Source organism: Pseudonaja textilis, chromosome 5 (genome assembly GCF_049901715.1).
Source record: "Pseudonaja textilis isolate UNSWEBS1 chromosome 5, rPseTex1.2, whole genome shotgun sequence".
Classification (NCBI taxonomy): Eukaryota; Metazoa; Chordata; class Lepidosauria; order Squamata; family Elapidae; genus Pseudonaja; species Pseudonaja textilis.
The window spans coordinates 36,998,252-37,019,571 of record NC_141994.1 but is presented as its reverse complement, the minus strand read 5'-3'; the positions used below and the strand labels follow the sequence as shown (position 1 = coordinate 37,019,571).

Genomic DNA, 21,320 nt, shown 5'->3' with positions numbered 1-21,320 from the left:
GTGGGAGAGGCTCTGCTTTGCATCTTCTGAAGTCTATAATCAATTCTTTGGTCTTTTTGATGTTCAGGGCGAGGTTATGACTCTTGCACCACAAGACCAGTCTGAGAACCTCTGACATATAGGCTGTCTCGTCTCCTCCTGATATGAGTCCCACCAATGTGGTGTCATTCTATTATATAGTTAGTGGGACAAGAGGGAGTGTAGTCATAGGTACAGTGTGAATACAAAAGGGAGCTCAGCACACAGCCCTGTGGAGAGCCAGTGCTGAGAGCAAGAGTGGAGGAAAAATATCTGCCAATCCTAACAGTTTGGGGTCTGTTAGTAAGAAAGTCCTTTATCCAACAGCAGATGTGAGAGCAGAGGCCCATTTCTAGCAACTTCTTAATCACTATATCCGGAATAATGGTATTAAAAACTGAGCTGCAATCAACAAAAAGCATCCGTACGTAGCTCCTACTATGCTCCAGATGTTTCACTGCAATGTGGAGTGCACGTTGTGCAATGAAAGTATTTTCTAGTTTAACCATTTACCTGTACTACCTCAGAACATATACTATACATACTGTATGGTTATATACATAGTTTTGAAACTCCTTTTCAGTGAATAACTGAGATTCAAAATTTAAAAAGTAAAAGCAAAGAGCAAAAAGCTTCCATGTATTGATCCAATAATAATCAAGAATGTGCTGCTGTTTCATCTCCATCTCTTAATTTGCACTGATTTTATCTGGAAATCATAATTTTAACCAAATTTCTAGCTTAGAAGCAAATGATGGTTTATACCATCTATATTTTTAGATATAGCTGATATGCTCAAATATGGAGGGGCAGAAAACAAGCCACACAGGAAGGAAAGAACATGATTACTGAATCCATTAAAAGATAACATATAATCAGAGTTGGAAGGGACTTATAGGTCATCTAGTCCAACCCCCCCCCCCCCAAGCGGGAGATCCTACACCATTTCTGGCAAATGGCAGTCCAATCTCTTCTTGAAAGTCTCAAGTGATGGCACTCCCACGACTTCCAAGGGCAAGCTGTTCCATTGCTTGATTGTTCTCACTGTCAGAAAGTTTCTCCTTATTTCCAGGTTAAATCTCTCCTTGTTCAGTTTCCATCCATTATTCCTAGTCTGGCCTACAGGCGCTTTAGAAAATAGCTTGACCCCTTCCTCCCTGTGGCAGCCCCTCAAATATTGGAAGACTGCTATCATGTCTCCCCTGGTCCTTCTCTTTACTAGACTAGCCATGCCCAGTTCCTGTAATAGTTCTTCATATATTTTAGTCTCCACTCTCCTAATCATCCTGTTTGCTCTTCTCTGCATTTTTTCTAGAGTCTCAACATCTTTTCTATAATGTGGTGAACAAAACTGGATGCAGTACTCTAGGTGTGGTCTTACTAAGGCTTTATAGAGTGGTATTGGTACCTCACTTGATCTCGATTGTATCCCTCTTTAATGCAACTTAGGATTGCATTAGCTTTTTTGGCTGCTGCTGCAGACTACTGGCTCATATTTAGCTGGTTGTCCACTAAAAATCTAAGATCCCTCTCACAGTTAGCTACAATCTAAGAATCTAAGATCCCTCTCACTGCTATTGAGCCTGGTTTCATCCAGTCTATATGTGTACTTTTGGGTTTTTTTGCCTAAGTGTAGGACTTTACTTTTCTCTACATTGAATTTCATTTTGTTAGATACGGCCCAGTTTTCTAGTCTGTCAAGATCCATCTGGATCTTGAGCCTATCTTCTTGGGTGTTAGCTATTCCTGCCAGCTTAGTATCATCTGCAAATTTGGTAAGTTCCCCTTCTATTCCCTCATCTAAATTGTTAATGAAGATATTGAAGAGTACTGGGCCTAAGACAGAACCTTGTGGCACCCCACTGCTTACTTCCCATCATGTAGACTTAGACCCATTAAGGACTACTTGTTGAGTAGGGTTTGTCATCCAGTTGTGAGTCCATCTATGGTGGTGCTATCTATTCCACTTTTTTCTAGCTTACTATGAAGTAGGTTGTGGTCTAGTCTTCTTGGACATCCAAGAACTGTCCACTATGCCTAAACTAACAGATGTACACTTCAATGAATGATCTTTTTATGCAACTATATAATACCTTCTGAAGAACTGTAAGAGAACCTTGTATCTCCAAATCACTAAAACGTTAGAATGTAAATACAAGGTTATGTGAAATTTTTATCAAGGACTTGCCATAATATGTTCACGTAAAAGAGGTCATCAACTCTTGACAGTGCAAAAATACCAATAATAAAAGTCCATGCTTATTTGATCTTGAATGTTTATCTATCAGACATTTGTTCCTTCTTCTCCAACACCTTACTAAATTTTCAGTTTGTTTACTTTAAACTGAAGTCTGTAGTTTGTCAGATGATTCGTGTAGCTATTACAGCTGTTAAAACTGTCAGATTAAACTGAAAGTTGGCACTGGGATCATGGACGTTGCATGTGAGTTTATATTTAAAGTACAGTTATCCTTAAAATACTGCATAAATAAAAGATTTTACAACTGTGCTATCAGCCTTTCATAATCTCACTTGACAACGGAACTACATTGTCTTGTTCACGAATGCCTGATAAATACTTCTACTGAAACGCTTATTATAATTTAGATTATCTATTTGCGTTAAAACTCAAGTTAATAAGAAGCAGGCCAAACCAAATTCTAAACAGCTGCAAATAATTTCATACCAAAGCTTGCCTGACAATAGGTTCCACTGAATTTGACCAGGCTTACATTTGAGTAAACTATTGCTCGAATTGCATCATTGCTATTGAAGAAAATTTCACCAGCAAAAACTGAAGGTTTTTTTTTATTTCAGCTGTTTCTCATTAATTAGTTCGAGACATGTATATGAATGGGTATATAAAACACTGTACAAGACCCAGTTTAAATAAAATAGATATACAGTAATTCCTCCTGAAGGGCCAATTTATATCTTATATACTTAATAAAAGCCATTGTTACTGCTAAATAAGCAGACAAATAAGTGGAAGATAAAAACATTCTCCTCCCTGAGATTTCATTTATTCCCTGAATTTGAGATAATTTTAACATATAGTTTTTTAAAAATATCTAAGTAGTGTACTGGTATGAAGTCTAAGAGTATGTGACTATTTTAGTTACATGCACTAAGGCCAAAGATATATCAAGATATTTCATCATGAACAAATGATGCTATCTATGCTCTTTAATAGTAATTCCAAAGGAGAAAAAGAAGGAAAAGTTGCAAAGTTTGGAAAAGAAATGCCTTTATCGATGATATAGTGACTTGTCTCTCTGGCAAAAATGTTTTGGATATCATACAATACAAATAGGCTGTAAGATAGGGCTAGTGAGAAGTTTAGCTATAGGCATATTATCATCACTTAAGTTAGGGAAATGTGCAGTCCTAGAAGCAATATATTTATAAAACAGAGGTAGAACTGAGACAGCTCAATGCAAAAATGAGATTGTGCTATCAACATCAACATGTACAGATAAATTATTCTAGATACTTTAAATGTTTTAGATCAATCTATGTATAAAAAGAAGTCAAATCTTATTTACAAATATTCTTCTTCACATTGTAATTACATTTAAATTTTGCAATACCACAATATATTAAGTCACTGCTAAAACAAATGCTGGTATTATAATGTGCTTCATGAACACTTATTCTTTTTTTTACTAGATCATGTTTCATAAGAGATTATGATAGCAAAACTCATATTCACATTACAGGCTGCTAAACTAAAAGAAACATAGGAATTTCGTGTTCTTTAAATTATCACACCTGTTTCTTGTTTACTACCGCTTGTCAAAGTGAATTTACCTGTTTTATTGTATATTTATATGATTGACTAATCAATAAGGTAAACTATTACTACTGTAACTACTACTATTGTCTCCTTGTGATTTGACAGAGAAGCAGAAAGACTTCAAACTGTATAAAAATATTGATAAATGCTTATTTAAATTTTCATTGAATTAGAAGAGATGTTACATTGGCATACAATGTCCCAACGTTTTCTGTAATTGCTGTTCTAGCATCATTTATCCATCTCATTTTACTTTTTAATTACAGTAGATTAAATGCAGAGTGGGGAAATATTCCTCAGATAAATAGCAATAGAAATAGCATTTACATTTATATCCCGCTTCATAGTGTTTTACAACCCTCTCTGAGCGGTTTACAGTCTCATCATATTGCCCCCAACACCATGGGTCTTCATTTTACCATCTTTGGAAGGATGGAGTCAATTTTAAGCCGGTGAGAATCAAACTCATGGAGTGAGCAATGAGTTAGCCTGCAGTGCTGAATTCTAACAACTGCACCACCGTGGCTCTTACAAGCCGTAAATATTAATCTGCTAGAAGTTGGCAACAACTATTATATGTAACAGTTTTAATTTTCAGCAAAAATGCATGTTCTCCTTGATCTCAGCATAATTTATTTTACCAAACAAATCACTGAAATAATCTGCAGTGTGTTCACTATAGGAATTTCAATTTATAACCAGATATTTACCTTTGATTCATCTAGTTCAAGCTTTTTCAAGGATATTCTAACATAATCCAAAAATGAAGATGATTTAGAATATACTTTTCCAATATTACGATCACTGAAACGACAAATTATTTATTTTGTTATTTTTCCAACATCACATGCAAAAAGACACTCAGTTCATGAAGAACAATTCTACAGTTTTTTTGAAGAACTGTCTTGGTTTATCTTCCTCAGCCTGAGATGTAATGTAACTCATAACTCACTGGCATATTCCCTTCCAGCCTCCCTCCTCTCTACATATACAGAGAAAGAAAGAGAGGGAGGGAGGGAGAGGGAGAGAGATTTAGTACCTGGCCAGTTCTAATAGGTCTGAAACAGATACTAGTATGAAATTCTGAAGAATCACTGCCATTCTCACTCAGTACAAGCTAGCTTCCTATCATTTTATCAGCTAACCTACAGTTGTACTGACTAAATGATTGTAGGAGGTATATATTAACACTATTGCAAACTAAGGTTGATGAAGGCAAAGCAAGAAAAGTTGAGAAATGCAGAAGTTCTACACTTGCACAATTAGAGGTTTAGATATCTGGTTATGTTCTGTGGTCTGCCAGTGTTTACTTAAGGGACTACTTCTTACCATTGACAAAGAAATGTTATAGTGGCATTTAATTAAAAACAAAAACAAAAACATATTTATTGTATGTAATGGTAATCATGTGACCTAGGTACTGTGAAAGTGATAAACGTGCTGTAAAATTTGAATGGTCAATAAGTAAGGATTCTCTGTATTCTAAAACTCAATTCTCAGTTTTCAGTGATAATGACCTATTTTACAATTCTACAACCATGAGCCACATATATTCTCTTCTAGGGGTTGCACAGAATTAAAGCAGATTTCAAAAGGTTAGCTTGCTGACAAAACCCAAATCAAATTTACAGATAGATATTTTTTCAAACAGACAAAAAACCAAAAATAAATAAATGCATTTTTAAATAAATGCATTGTTCTCAGATTTCAATATCAAGAAGCAAATGTTCTGTTTCTATAACAAAATATAAAAATGCAACATATTACCTTCTCTTGATGCCATAACACTCTTCTATAATAACCTGCAACACAGCCCGATAGAACAAAGATTCTGTGGGTAGCTAGAACAAATAAAAGAACAAGAAGTTAAGCTACAACCATACCTCACAACCAAAACAGCAACAATTATTAGCTATCTTTAACCAGTATTTGTATTCATTTCATCTAATGTTACTGGAAGTTTTTTATTACTAAAATAAAACATTGCTCTGTTAATATATTGCTACCAAGGGGAAAAAAATAAGTAGAAAAGCTTGTGTAGAACTGAAAAAAAAAAAGCTATAAGAATGACAAAGCCATATATATCAAATTATGCTAATAGGTATTTAAGTTGGACCACATGAATGAACTCATTTAATCTCCCTAAAATCAAGGGAAAACACTTAGCAAATAACTGTCTTTTTTCCCCTTCCTAGTAACTTCATCTTCTCTCTTTAGCACAAACAGTACTGTTTCTAAAACAATGCAATAATGTAGAATATCTAGGAAAGACCATCTTTTTAGCCATTTTAAAATTCAGGGTCAAATTCATCCTGTATAAATTCCATCAAGATCTATAGCTTTATAATAGGAATACAATGGTTTATAAACCTGGACTCAGTTTATGTACATATTTCAAAAGGGCTGATAAATGATATAGTACTTATTTAACTTCTACATAAAAGAAATTTAGCTGTTGATTTAAAAAGAAAGAATATTTAGAGTCCTGCCAACATCTAGCATTTGTAGCAAATCAAAGTAAATGATTCCAAATTTTTACTATTGTTATATTTTCAGAAATGAAAGAATAATATTTAGGAAAAGTGATTTATTGGGAGTTTAGGCCAAGAGTAGGGAGCCATTTCAATCTAACCAGTGTGTTTCTGGTTAAATGTTGGAATATGAATTAGATGATGAATAATCTAGCTTTAAAGTAATGCTATTCCAGTCTAGAAAGAAACATTGGTACCATTCTTATGAAAACAGCAGCACCACATTATAAGGAAATATAGGCAGCTCTGCAGTTATAAAACTGGAGACGACAAGCATATTCATTTAAACAATTTATAAACATTGACTGCATCACAGGAAACATAGGGAAGAACCCAAATGCAAACAATTCACCTCAATAGATAGCTATTCAATCTCTAGAAAAAATATAGGTGTTCTTATATTTCTTTCTCCATGTAACTATACATCTATATTAATAAATATGTAGAACTTGTCAAATTAAGTGAGTCTAAACTGTACTTATTCCATAAATCATTTGTACTTCAGAAACGAACCTATACTATATACTGTATATGCTATATATACTGTATATACTATAAAATTACACACACACACTATTTGAAGAATTGGCTTCTTAATAAGGATATGCACTACTATTCAACACAGAAAATGAAACTCTATGATCTTCTCAGGGTAATTATTTAGAGAGAATTCCTAGCCTGAAAGATTGGCAAATAGACACAAAATTGCTACAGAGTAAGACATTCCAATGTAACATCATTCGATACATGTCCAATTTCAAAGATCTCTGGAACAGAGAAAATGAATGGAGAACTGCTTGCAGGTAAGTCATGTATTCTTGTTGAATTATAAAAATATGAACTTTTAAAAGATCAATATAACATTTTTGTACCTTAATTCCTTTACTGTTGGAAAATTAAGGTTTTTTTTTTAAATGTTCAAAATAGTAATAATCAAATTATAATACACCAGTGGTGGCTAACCTTTTTGGGCTGCTGTGCCAAAAATTGTGCATGTGCTTGCACGCTCATGCTCGGCCTACAAAGCTTGTAGAAGCCTGAAGAAACCTTCCTCAAGCCTTTGGGAGGCCGAAAAAGGCCTCAAACTGGCTGAAAATCAGCTTTCAGGTGCACACATGTGCAGTGAGGTAAGTTTCCCTGTAGCTCATGTGCCGGCACAAATGGCTCTGCATGCCACTTGTGGCACATATGCCATAGGTTCGCCATCACAGTACTATGCTATCCTCAACCCAATGAATCAGGATTGATTTTAAACACTGGTACTGCGATGAAATAAGAATCGCAAATCATTTATATGATTTTAATATACAGGTGTTCCTTGCTTAATGGCTACTTGTCACAGTGACCATTCAAAGTTATAAGGCATTGAAAAAATTGTCATATATATATATATATATATATATATATATATATATATGTTTTCTTAAGTTTTCGCGGGTAGCCGTCCATTTACTCGGAGCCAAGCTGCACTAAAAGCCTCCTATACAGGAACACAATGTTGCCAGCCAATCAAGACAAAAAAAGCCACAAAACAGACAGAAGATATTAGAAACACCAACCAAGCAGAACACAGCAAATTCCAAGACCAATAAACACAGACCAAGACTCCCAACCAATCAGGATGAAGAAAAAACCATTCTGGCACAGCAGTAGGCTAGCCCCAAATTTAAAACAGAAATGGCTATGAAAGTCTGACTCACAGATGAACACAATACAGAAGCCTGATGATGGCAGATGAGATTCTGCTGAAACATTGCTACAACTTTAAAAGCACAACTATAATGATGCGGGAAAATACCCGAACAAAACTGAATACCATATGTGTGTGTGTGTGTGTGTGTGTGTGTGTGTTTTCTTAAGTTTTCGCGGGTACTTACATGACTTACAAGACTCCCAACCAATCAGGCTGAAGAAAAAACCATTCTGGCACAGCAGTAGGCTAGCCCCAAATTTAAAACAGAAATGGCTGTGAAAGTCTGACTCACAGACGAACACAATACAGAAGCCTGATGATGGCAGATGAGATTCTGCCGAAACGTTGCTACAACTTTAAAAGCACAACAATAATGACGTGGGAAAATACCCGAACAAAGCTGAATACCATATATATATATATATATATATTCGTAGATTTTCACGGATACAGGCATGTAGGTCTAGGTGTGTTCGGGTCTTTTCCCATGTAAGATTAAGAGTATCTTGGTGATGTTTCAGCAAGGTCCCACTCGCCGAAACATCATCAAGATACTCTTAATCTTACACGGGAAAAGACCCGAACACACCTAGACCTACAAATACACACACACACACACACACACACACACACACACACACATATATATACATATATATATACACATATATATATATATACATCTCCCGATTTGCAACCTTCTTTGGCCAGTTCCAACAAGCAAAGTCAATGAGAAAGCCAGCAGGAAGTTATAAATGACAAGTGATGCTCTCGTTTAATGACCAATAGTAATCTGCTTAATGATGGAAATTTAGGAATGCCAGAATTTCTACTGCTAAGTAGCGTGATTACACAACTTCTTGCTTTATGACATTGTTTAGCAACAGAAATTCCAGTTCCAATTAAGAAACTTGTTAAATGAGGATTATCTCTATGTTCCTTATATTTTAGTCACTCTTAATTAACTGAATAAATTATTCTGTTAAATTATTTTATCAAAACGAAGGCCAGAAAATGTCATGGTGCTGATGATGCAAAATATCAATCTATCTCCAGTTCAAGCTTTTCTGCTTGCCAGCTATTCAACTCTAGCAAATTACAAAGTTCAACATAGTTATATGCTGAAATATTCAAAAAAAAAAAGAAAGAAAAGAAAATAACTGTCATTAGAATGGTTAAACAGATATTACTTACCATCTGACCGACTGCAACTCTTTCCAGAGCCTTTAAAAAGAAATTAATGTATTTATTCATTTAGCTAACTATAAATAAGCAGACTTAATGAAATAAAAATATTTTAACAAATTATATATTAAAATGCTTGTTTAAAAACCGTAATCACTTCATGATATTTAAAAATATAATGTTTGTATTTGTGTTTGTAATATATACACACACACAAACTGCTCACTCTTTTCTGCAAACAGCCAAGATGATACTGAGCTGTTTATTTTATACTTATATTTTTTTTCCAAACTTAGTGAATAATTATTTTTAGTCTCTTGTTTTCCTAATTCATATTTAGTGAAGTCAAGTATATACATTTGGAACATATGACCTTAAAATGATAATGTAGTTTGAAATGTGCAGTCATGAAATAAAAATTATTAGATTAAAGCAGGATACCAATTCACTTCTGCAAAATTACAAAATAATGCATCAATGTCTCCTCATTATATAAACTTAATAAAGTAGAACATCAATCCACAATCTTTATGCTAATATTAGATACTATCTCTGCAGGTCTCTACCTTGCTGAATTAAAGTTTACTGAACTAAATTCAGTTTGTTCATTCAGTTTATTCATAATTATTATGCTTTCTTTCACACTTGAAACATATAACATTCTGTTAGGAAGTTTCTTTTGGGCTTTAGTAACAAAAGCTACAAACCAGGGCTGTGCATGATTTGCAAATGATTCTGAAGAATTGCTTTAAATTCTATGCAACTGTAAACTCAACATTCTCTACTAGTAATAAAAGCAGATGTACTGTTTTCATATTTCTGTGCAATCCAGAAAAATATATTTATTACAAGCTTAATACCCATGCTTCGCTACGAAACTATGTGGTCGGGCTTAATTTGGGGGGAGGAAAATAATGGGGAAAAATTCTGCCTCTGCCTACCAGCATCCATCGGTATTCATCTAGCTAGCCTCCTGTCAGTGTGTGAGAGAGTTGAAGGCTGTTTGGAAACTGAAAGAGTATTTGCTGTGTGAGCAAGGAGACAGCAAGGAGCCTGACCGTGACTTAGCTCAACTGTTCTGTACTGAAGCTGCTTGGTGCTACGAAACTAAAACTGAAACTCCTCTCCCCTGCTTGTGTTTTGCATTTGGAACAGATTTCTTTTCAGGTAGGGAGGGGGAGTAGAACTTCTTAGCATCAGAGTGTGTTAATAATAATATACAAAATACTAATGCTCTTGTGGTCATTTCAAAAAATCCTTTCTTAGTAAGCACCTAGAAGCCAAGAGAAACATACATGTCAAATTTCAAATTTGTAGGCTTTATGGTTAGGAACAAAATGAAGTGAAACAAGCAGCAAGAAACCAAAATAGCAAGTAATATGGCTTAGTCTTAAATGGTACTTTTTAAAGAAGTCAGGTCATTAAATTGACTCTTAAAAAGTACCAGCATCCTTTTTCTACTTCACACTTGTATTGATTTTTTTAAAAAAATCAGAAGTTGATGGATGAACAAGATTAAGATCCTGGGGGCTTGAGCATTTTGCACTTAACTTTTGATCCAAACCAGATTGTGTCAGCTTTTCACATGGAAGGAATATCCAAACTAGTATAATGTGAATAGGAGCCTTTTCCTCTGTACCAGAGGTGGTATTTAGCAGGTTCTCACCAGTTCTGGAGAACCAGTAGTGGAAATTTAGTAGTTCAGAGAACTGGTGGTAACCTTCCTCAGGAGTGGGGAGCCATGCCCACAAAGCCACGCCCACAGAACCAGTAGCAAAAAAAATTGAATCCCACCACTGCTCTGTACATAATATGTGGTATACACAGAATTATCCAAGTCCCTACTCATTTGACTAGATCCTGACTAGCATCCACACATTTGCTTGAAAAATTGCAACATTCCACAGTTGTTAATTTCCTGACTTATTTCACATCTAGTTAGACTCTTCTTATATGCACTTATTAACTTTTATTATAAACTTTTGTTTTCAAGTTCCTTTTAATTTCTCATTTTTGTAATATAAAATATGAACAATTATCACTGAAGGAATGTCAATGCCATTCAAATACAGTATTTTACTGACAAATCTCATGAATCTATATTTTTACTTTTTGCATCTTGCCAGTTAAATTTTTTTTACATGAACTATTAAAATTCATACAGCTTTTATTCTTTAAAAAATCTAACAAAAAAGTATACAATTTTAAATCAACTTCCTTCTTTCTATTTTCTCTACAGCACCACATTCATGGTTAGAGATAGGATACATATTGAAGATTGAAGAAATGAATAATAACATCCTACTTTTTAATATGGCAGAACTGTTTCCAAAATATTTGTTAAACTGTTGAGAGGCCAAAATGAATGGAATTCAGCTATTGTTTCCCCGCTACCCCAAAAAATCCCTCTATGTAAGCATATACAATTGTACATCAGTAAAAATTAGACTTTTTATAATTCCAGCAAGTGTTAGCAAGAAGATATATTTAGCCACTAAATAATTTGCAATTTGTTGGCTACACAGAGAGATAAAAGTATTTTATTTGAATGAGCAAATCTATTGTCAGTCTTTCTAAAAGGGATAACTTTTAATTATCTTCCCTATTTTAAAATCTGAGCAAAGTGTTCAAAACAAAAATAGAGAAAATCAAAGAAACAACAACAGGAATGCATATGAATGTCCAGTCAGGAGATCCAGATGATCTCTCTTCAGCCATCTTCTGAAATGAATACACGCTAAAACTCAAGAACTATTTTAGGATTGTGTTGCCCAAAATATGGTTCACAGCCTGGTATCAGTGGTTGTAAAAAAAAATATGGTCCTTAGAAAATATACCCCCAACTGATTTCTTTTCTCTCCAATCCAAGTGCTACAGTCAATCTTGCAAGCACTCTGATCAGAGAACAGGAACTTTTGGACAGAGTTGGATTAAAGCCTTAAAATCATGTTTTATGCATACATAAAAACCTATTGGCCATTTTCTGCATGTATAATATAATAACAAACTTGACAGAAAAGCAGTAGTCCCTTAGTGTAACTATTTGGGAAATTTTATTTTAGGAGATAATTAGTAGGTACCTCAGCCAATCAAAATAAATTGACTGTATTTAAAATTCTATGGGTATGTTTTTAGCCTTCTTTATTACATTTTCCTTTTTTCTTAATATATTATTTCATTGGCTTAGTTGATTTAATAAGATTTCTCATTAAAATTTTCCCCACGTGAAAGACTGCATAAATTGGCAACTTCTCTTGTATTTCAGAATTGCCACATGGCTTATTACACATTTTAGGATTGTTGGCTATTCAAAGGCAATTTCCTTTCTGTTCTTCCTGGGTAGACTGAAAGAGATATCCTTGTTGGAAGCAGTAACAATATTTCAACCAAACAGAAGAGGTATATCAGGAGGTTCTTCTTTAATTGATGACTACCAATTATAATTATGAGGTACCTTTAGAAGAAGTCTGCCAGTATGGTTGTAAACCAATCCTAATCCCAGCTATAAAAATGTATAACTGAAATAGAAATAGCACTTAAGACTTATATAGCACTCCATAGTGCTTTACTGCATTCTCTGGGAAGTTTACAATGTCAGCGTATTGCTCCCAAAAATCTGCGCCCTCATTTAATTGAATTCGGAAGGATAGGTGCCTGAGACTAGGATTGAATTGCAGGCTGTGGATAGTTTGTCTACAATACTATTTTCTAACCATTGTGCCACAAGGCTCTTATAATAGGACTAAAGCATCCCAAAATCCATTTTCTTTTCTTTCCAAAATCTAGTTTTTGTCAATATAAATATTAGGTCATGCAAACTATTTCACAAATGAAGTATTTTTAAATACGTTTTCTTTGGCCATGTTCTTCACAAATGTGGAACGTATCCATGTAGACACATGCTAAGATTTGGGACGGCCTCAAGGCAACTACTGTACATTGACCCTTTGAGCAGTATAGCTGCTTCACAACTTTGAAAATTGATCTGTGTGTGTGTGTGTGTGCGTGCTTAATTTACTTTACCAAATGATTTGCAGGCCTTCCTGGTACAATATTTGCCAAATATGGCACTGTCTATGTCAAACAGAGATATCTCAACTAGCTTGGGAAAACCTCCAAATTTTAAAAATGCTAAGAATGAGAAAAGAAAAGAAAAGAAAAAACTCTAAAAGATGGAGAAATATACTTTAAAAAAAAACTAAGAACACTGAGGTATTTAGAAACCAAGAACACAGAACACGAATAAAAAACTTTTACCAGATCCATAGAATCACTTAAAAAAAATAAGTAAATTTTGTGTTCCAAGATTTTTGTTCAGTTTTTAGATAGGAATTATTTGAGGAATACTCCACAGCCATTCAAATACTAATGCTGACAGGAGGTGCTATTCAATTACATGAATCAATAATAGTTCAATTATCTGCCAAAAGAAGGCAGAGCTGAAGAAACTTCTTAGATGAGATGCAAAACGTCTTCAAACAAAAAACTGAAAGTCCAGTTGCCTCTTGCAAAAACACTTTGGGGATAACCATGACCAGGATGACTGAGAATCTCCATAGACATAATTTCTTATATTATTTAACATATATTCCACATAAAAAATGTGGAATGTATCCTACTATATTGTCATTATTAATTATATTTTTCTATTGTGCAAATACAAGGTCAATGATAATATGGTTTGTCTGAAAACACATTCAATTTTTAAAAAATGTAGAAGAGAACGAGGAAAAAAGAATGTATCTTTATTCTCATCAGGCTACTGAAGTGGGGCGGGAAGCTAAGTGCAAAGAAAGCAACAGCTGCTTGAATGCACTTGCTGGAATTATGAAAATAGAGGTAGAGGATGAGCAAGTCAAAGGGGCAAAGATTGAAGTATATAAGAGGATCAGACAAGGATTAAATAAGCATTTGGTTCATAGGAAAGATGTTTCAACACTGCATTGCAACCAGAAGCAGCGAAGCAAACCTAATTTCTGATTTGTTTAACATTCTGCTACCCATTCTGATTTATAGTTAGCTTTTGTGAAAATGCTAATGAATCATATGAATTTGAATCTAACTAGAGAGAGGATTTAAGTGTCAGAAGAACAGACACTCAAAATAAATTTGCTTAAAAATCTGAATGCATTTCATGGCTTGTCACCATGCTATGATAATATAAAGTGGAAATGAATAAATATTACATATTTAAAAATTCAGCTGTGTCCATAGCAGTGAGCAACACAATAGTCAATTGCATGTAGCCTAGCATATTTAGCAAATCCATTTATAATTTACAGAGTTCTCTATTGATGCAAACCCAGAAAGTAGGATTAAGTAAATGATGGTTACCTAAATATCAGGTAACTGCATTATGGATATATAGTCATTCTATTAAAAAGACACCATAGATCTGATTCTGCAGTGAAAAGGCCACCTTATTCACTATGCAGGTATTAGAACTAGTAAAGACTAACGAAATTGGCAATTGTACTGCATTTTCACTGACTTTTTCCTTAATTCTCTTCTTTTACATTAGCACTTCTCTAAATTTAATAAAATATGGATTCAACTCAATCAGCTTTAATTATTTTTTTACCAGTGTCCATTGTTTCAAATTTACAGAGATACAATATGCAAATATATTTTCATTTTGTATAAATGATCATTATTTTTGTTAATTGATATACCATGATCTATTACTCAACACATTCTGAATTCTGGGCCAAAGTTATGAATTTGCAAGTCAAACAGAAGCAGAACAAAAAGGAATCCATACCAAACAGGCAGCCATTCTAGCATTACGACCACAGAACCATCCCTCTTCTTTCAAATAGCGGCCCAAAGGGAAACCCCATATTCCCTGAGTCCCTTCTGCAGAAAAAAGTAAAACAATTATATTGTTTCGTTTTGTATATATCAATCCATAAATCCCTTTATGAACACCTATGTCTGTGTTCAAATCATGCAACCATAAAAAGCAATGACATTTTATGTTAATGAACTGTGAAAATGCAATTCTTGCAAGGAGTTTAACAATCTGTAGTATGAAGCAAGAAAACTGGGTTAATTAAAGCATGGTAGCGATTTATGATATGGTTTAAAATATGGGTGTAAGAATGCAACTTAAACTGATTAACAAAACATAGTGTATTAATAGAAATTATTTTGAAGCTATTTAAGTCACTTGTTTATTTCAAATTTATTAAAGCTATCCAAGTTCAATGAATTTGGATCTAAAAGTCTGAATGAAATCATTTCAATTAGGAATTATATTTAAAAAGTGTGTGTGTGTAAAATTCCTTTCTCACATACCCCTATGGTATGTGTGTTGCTCAATTCAGGTTTTCTACTAGAGGTCTGGGAGTTTGAGGGTTCTTAGCTGTTTCTAGCACTGCACTCTTTTGGACAGAGAGCTCTGATGTCATTTTTAGGATCTGTTGATCTCTCAGTTTAGGAGTCACCATCCGGTGTGCTCCTACCATTATTGGGACCACTTTTGTGTTTCCTTAACACATCCTCTCTAATTCCTCCTTCAGGCCCTGGTATTTCTCCATGATCTCATACTTTCTTGCTGTTGTTGCTGTACATTGGCATGGCTGCATCTATCGCCATTGCTGAATTCTGATCTATTACCATGATATATAGTTGATTGGCCAGTACCTACCTATCAGTCAGGATCGTAACCCTGTAATTTTCCACTACCTTCTGTGGCATGTCCCATCTGGTTTAGGAAACTCTAGCCCATACACTGAGCAGCTATTTCTCATGAGACAAGAGAGTGCGTGAGTGAGTGAGTGAGTGAGTGAGTGAATGAGTGAGTCTATCTGTCTATTTTTTAATGAATTAAATCCTTCCTGTAACAGAATTATTTTTTAATTCAGCACATTATTCAAAATAATAAATTAAATTAATAAACAGAATGTCTATTTTCTTTTTATCACCATACTTATGCTAGCCAAACAGGAAGGGATATTTAATTGAACTTGAACATGTGAAATATTTCTTCTTGTAGCTTTACTTCAGCCTAGTAAGGTACATACTGTATATCATATGCTGTGGTAAAAATCCTTGTTCACCTCACAGGTTGTGATCACTAATAATGATTTATTTTTGTTTTAATGTTGCATAAAGACAGCCATTTGTGTTAAGCCATACACTATAACAATGTGTGAATACCCAGCCAGTTGTAACTTATTACACAAATCATGGTAAAGTAAAAGGAAAAAATGACATAAAAATAATGGCAAAACAGGAAACAACCTCGACTGTCCTTCATCGGTTATTTTGCACATAAGCCTGCAACAAGGATTTGATGGATATATATTTAATAGTTATTTTGATGGAAGAAATCAGTGAAGGAGAAATTGCTTTTAAATCACAGCAGGGTGCAACATGTAAACATTGTAAAAGAAAACTGGGATTGCATCGTGTGACACAGTAAGCTAAATTTGCTGTAATTCACACTTGTGAGTCTAGGCTATTACCTTTAAGAAGCCAATAATAAAAAGTACAGTTTAGCCTGATGGAAAACATATACACATGTACAAACTCTTTCAGAAATACACAAATATAAATATAGGTTTTAAATATGAAAACAGATTTTGTAGTTTCACCTCAAAGACAGAAAATCCTTCATGAAAATATGATATGATATTCATATAAAGTGAAATTACTAGAAAATGTTGTGTACATAGGCTGTCCCTGAAGATCACTTGGTAGCTGCAGGTTGTCCAGAATGCAGTGGTATGGGCAGATGCCTCAATGTGCTCATGTTACACCTGTGCTGTATGACCTAGTTCTCATTCTGAGGTGTCCTTGGTGACTAGCACTCATGGTATTACCTAGTTTGGGTAATAAAATGTCTGTAACAAAACAATCAAGTTCAGAGGGCACTGAAGACGCCTTATTTCAAATACTCCTTTATTACTTTCCATTGTCTTTTGGGTGGAATTCAAGGTGCCAGTTGTCACCTATACAATCCACCATGGCATGTGGCCAGGTTGTTTGTGGGGCTACCTGTCCTCAGTAGCATTCTCTAGATCCAGAAAAAAGTCCATGCTCCAGATCCTTTCAACTAAAAATGTGGACATTTTGCATTTTTCATATTTTATACCACAGAAAAGCATGACAAGAGTATTCCAAAATATATACATATTCCCAAAATTTTCTATACTTTCTGTAATGTACAATATTATACATATGCACTATTATCTCTGAACCTTTTAAACTTCTGTACGTGACTTTACATCTATATTGACCACTGCTCATGTTTTAAGCCAGTTTGGATGAGATATTTGCAACTATAATATTCTATCACTAACTTTAAAATGTCACATTCTGAAGTTGAACTGTTTTATAACGAAAATTTTGTAAGCAGCAACAATGTTTCCAGACACATATATGCATAAGTTACCATATAATGTGTTACCTGAGGTTGTTCTCTGTACATTGCCAGGGGCATTTATTCTTTAAGATGATGGAATTGTAATAATAATGAACAAATACGTTTTTTTTACTGAGGTGAAGTAAAAACAGATGTCTCCACAACCACATAAAGTGTTTTGCATTAATAAGCCTACAACCATTACAAAACTGAAAAAAGAATCCCAAACAGGAAAACCACAGGGCATTCAGAAGTGACTTCTCCACAAAGCATAATTAAAAACAGCAAAAATGATTCAATGACAGGAAAAATGACAAGTATTTATTAATTCCATACACCCTTAAAAAGACTTACCTTCATGCATTTCATGTACCTCTGAAAGCAAATGGTAGCAACAACCCACACTGCAAACTGCCTTGATTTCAGGTACAGCATTAAATAGTCTTAATGTGCTTGGAGCAAGATCACCACAGGTATGCAGACCCACAATTACACAGTCCTAGGAAACAAAACACAATTCAAACCAGGATATGAGGGTTGGATGAGCACATATGCTAATAATTATCATTGTACACATCATAACAATCTTGGACTGAGATCAGTAAATTATGAAACCTAGAAAAATTCTAGTTACTTGAGCTTAAGGCGAGTTATATTACTATTAATTTCCCTCTCATCCAGGGGTGTAAAATAATGGAAAATTAAAAGTCCTTGGCAATCCTCTACCATAGTAATGGGAAGATGGTCTGTTGACAGGATTACAGCAGTTTGGAAGAAGTCTGAATTAGGAAAGTCTGCCTATAGAAATCACTCTTCCCTCCACCATATTGTAGAGAGATATTGCTTTAAAAAATGGAGGGAGGGAATGATTTCTCCTGTTCCTGACCTGTTTTTCCCTTCCCTATCACTTGTGGAGCAGAGATTGAAGTGGAAGGGATTTCAAGAGAATAAGCAGGCACACAATGGGGCACACCAGGCTATTTAACATAACATACTTACAGCTTCCAGACCCACAAAGCTTTTGATATGTATTTCCCATTTATGTGTCTGACTCTTCTGAATTCCCTTTTTCTCCAATGAATACAAATACAAAAAAATAACTTCCTTCCTTACTGGGGTGTGTGTTCTTAAAGGCCAGAGAGTGAGAAAAAGGAAAGTAGTCGTAGTTACATATTTACAATTTAGCAACCTTCATTTAACAACAAACTTATCAGTTCCAATTGTAATTGCTAAATGAAGACTGCCTGTATTACTTTTTACATGCAGATTCACTCCATCTTAAATGCATGTTTTACACATTAAAACTTAATGTTAATCTAAAACTATTAGAGTTGCATATAGCATGGAAGAATGTGATAGAACAATAATCTGTTGAGTTCTATTAATTAGGTGGTAATGTATTTCTTGATTTTGTATCCATTTTCCCAAATATTGTCAAGCTGACTTAGACACATGTCTAAAATGCAACAATCTGAAACAAGAAATTTACTATATACAATTTTTGCAAACACAGCACTGGTAAAATTTGTTTGGTACATTCACTGTTTGATTACATATCTTAATTTACCATTTTTTTTTGTCATGATAAATTGAATTGCATTCAAGCATTGGCTCTTCCCATTGTCTTCCTCGCCCTACTTCATACATAATTAAATTAGAATAATCTATACAGGATTGAATTATCTATACACTGTGTATATTGTGCTATAGTCATTATTAATATGAAATAATTAAAATTTGAACATATTTCCAACAAAACTTTCTGGCAAAAAATGTAAATCACATCACATGAACATGGAATATTGTAAAGGAGCTGGTTACCAAGTGCCCAAAATGTAATTATGTGACTGTAGGGATGGGGAGGGAGTGCCAGCATCAGAACTGGGTTATAAGTACATTTTGGGAATTCTGTCATAACTTCAAGTTGTCTCAAGTGCCCAACTGTTGAATGAGGACTACATATACATATACGTACATACATACATACATGCGCACACACACACACATACACACATGTATATATATAACATATATCATATAATAATGTAATTGAAATGTTATATATAAATGCAAGTACTACGCCACTTTTTAGGAACAATAGTATTCCTATAAATATATTTATCTTGTATCTCCTTGAAGCTCTTAAAGAAAAGTAGTCTTAATTCAACATTTTTCAATTCAGACTCCAAAATCAGATTAAAAAGGAACAAGAACAAATAACCTCCAGATCGCCAACAATATCATGTAGCTCTGTTTCTGCAGTGATGAACGATGTCAACGGAGAATAAATGTTGGCCTCTTTTGACCGACTGGCTTTGGCTTTCAAAGAAGCCACCTTCCTTTGTTCTTTCTCTTCTTCACAGAGTTCTCTGCAATTACTTTTGGATGAACAATCCACTTCTACAGCATCAGCAGGCAGAATATCTAGAAATACATTTTCTGTTAGATTGTTTTCAATGAATTGTACCTGAACCTCAGGCTTGAGTGCATACTGATTTTTAGTAATGCCTACATTAGGATCTGGGCTAATTTCAGCTGATTCAATACCAAAGGCATCTGAAACAGCCACTTGGACATGGCTCTGAAGACTGTTATTAGTTCTTAACCACGTCTCACTGGCGTTTGCATTACATTTCTCCTTATCTTGTTTTGCACTTTTCTTTGCTTCTGTCAATGTCTGATCTCTGACATTTGCTTCTGCACGTCTTTGATAGGCTGTCCAGTGTTTTTTTAATTTCCTGTTTCTTTCATTAGCTCCATGGGTGTTTGTGTTTGAAGAATCAATTCCATAAACCTTTAGATTATACTGCAGTGACAAGAAAGAGCTCAGGTAACCTTTTCCAGAACCCAGGTCAATTACCTAGAATATAAATAATAAGAATTTTTTAAAAGTGGCAGATACTCCTTCTAAAACTCATGAAAATTATAAGAAAAAAGTGAAGTTGTTAAAAGTGAAGTTATTTTTAATAGATAGCAATGTTTGAAAGATAATATTTTAAGTTAATAAACTATAAATGAGCCTCCTGCATTCATATTTATTTTTGCATTTTATGGGAGCAAGCCAGCAACATGAACCACAGAATCTTGTTTATCTGATCATGGGACATGATAGTCAATGGCGAGAAATGGAAGCCAAGAGGCCTCATATCTGGGCATGGATCAAAAATTCTGTTGATCATTTTGTGGAAGACTTGCAACATGACTTAGATGAACTGATTTTTTTTAATCACAAAACCATTTTTCTCTTCCTTTAGATGGGATCTCTCACCCCCAAAGAAGCAGATTTGTAACCTGAAGGTTCTTCTGAACTCAAGAGTTCCTTCTTTACAAGCAAAAAGTATGGCTAGAAAAATCTTTTCGCACTTTTGGTGACTATCATTGGATGTTCTTTTCATCTCATGTTTGGATTGCTGTAATGCATTTTACTTGGGACTGCTTCTGCAAGGTATTCAAAAATTAAAATTAATAAAATTTGTTTTAAAAAAAAATTAAAATTAATGCAGAATGCAAAAGCCAGTTCAGTAGGTAAGAACTGTTTCAGACAGATTATCACCTGTATTGTGGACACTGCACTGGCCAGAAATAAATTTCTGGGTATGTATCAAGTGCTGGTTAAGAATTTTATGATTTGAGTTTTTATCTGCAGAACCATCTTCTCCAAATGAAATCTGCCCATTCTGTCATCAGCAAAAAAAAAAAAGCAAAGCATAATCAAAATCCAACCCCAGT

At 34.3% G+C, this 21,320-nt stretch overlaps 1 protein-coding gene across 2 annotated transcripts in view; it reads right to left on the bottom strand.

The window, feature by feature from the left end:
• The window catches only part of METTL25 (methyltransferase like 25), a 34,522-nt gene that overhangs the window by 7,118 nt on the left and 6,084 nt on the right, over window positions 1-21,320 (bottom strand). The window contains exons 4-9 of one of the 2 annotated variants that reach the window (XM_087934517.1): window positions 19,813-20,451; window positions 17,946-18,090; window positions 14,985-15,079; window positions 9,233-9,262; window positions 5,582-5,655; window positions 4,525-4,618 (exon numbers count right to left, since the gene is read on the bottom strand). In XM_087934517.1, the coding sequence (XP_087790643.1) occupies window positions 4,525-4,618; window positions 5,582-5,655; window positions 9,233-9,262; window positions 14,985-15,079; window positions 17,946-18,090; window positions 19,813-20,451 (1,077 nt within the window). The remainder of the gene's footprint in view (window positions 1-4,524; window positions 4,619-5,581; window positions 5,656-9,232; window positions 9,263-14,984; window positions 15,080-17,945; window positions 18,091-19,812; window positions 20,452-21,320) is intronic. The other variant, XM_087934518.1, reaches the window with a different exon arrangement.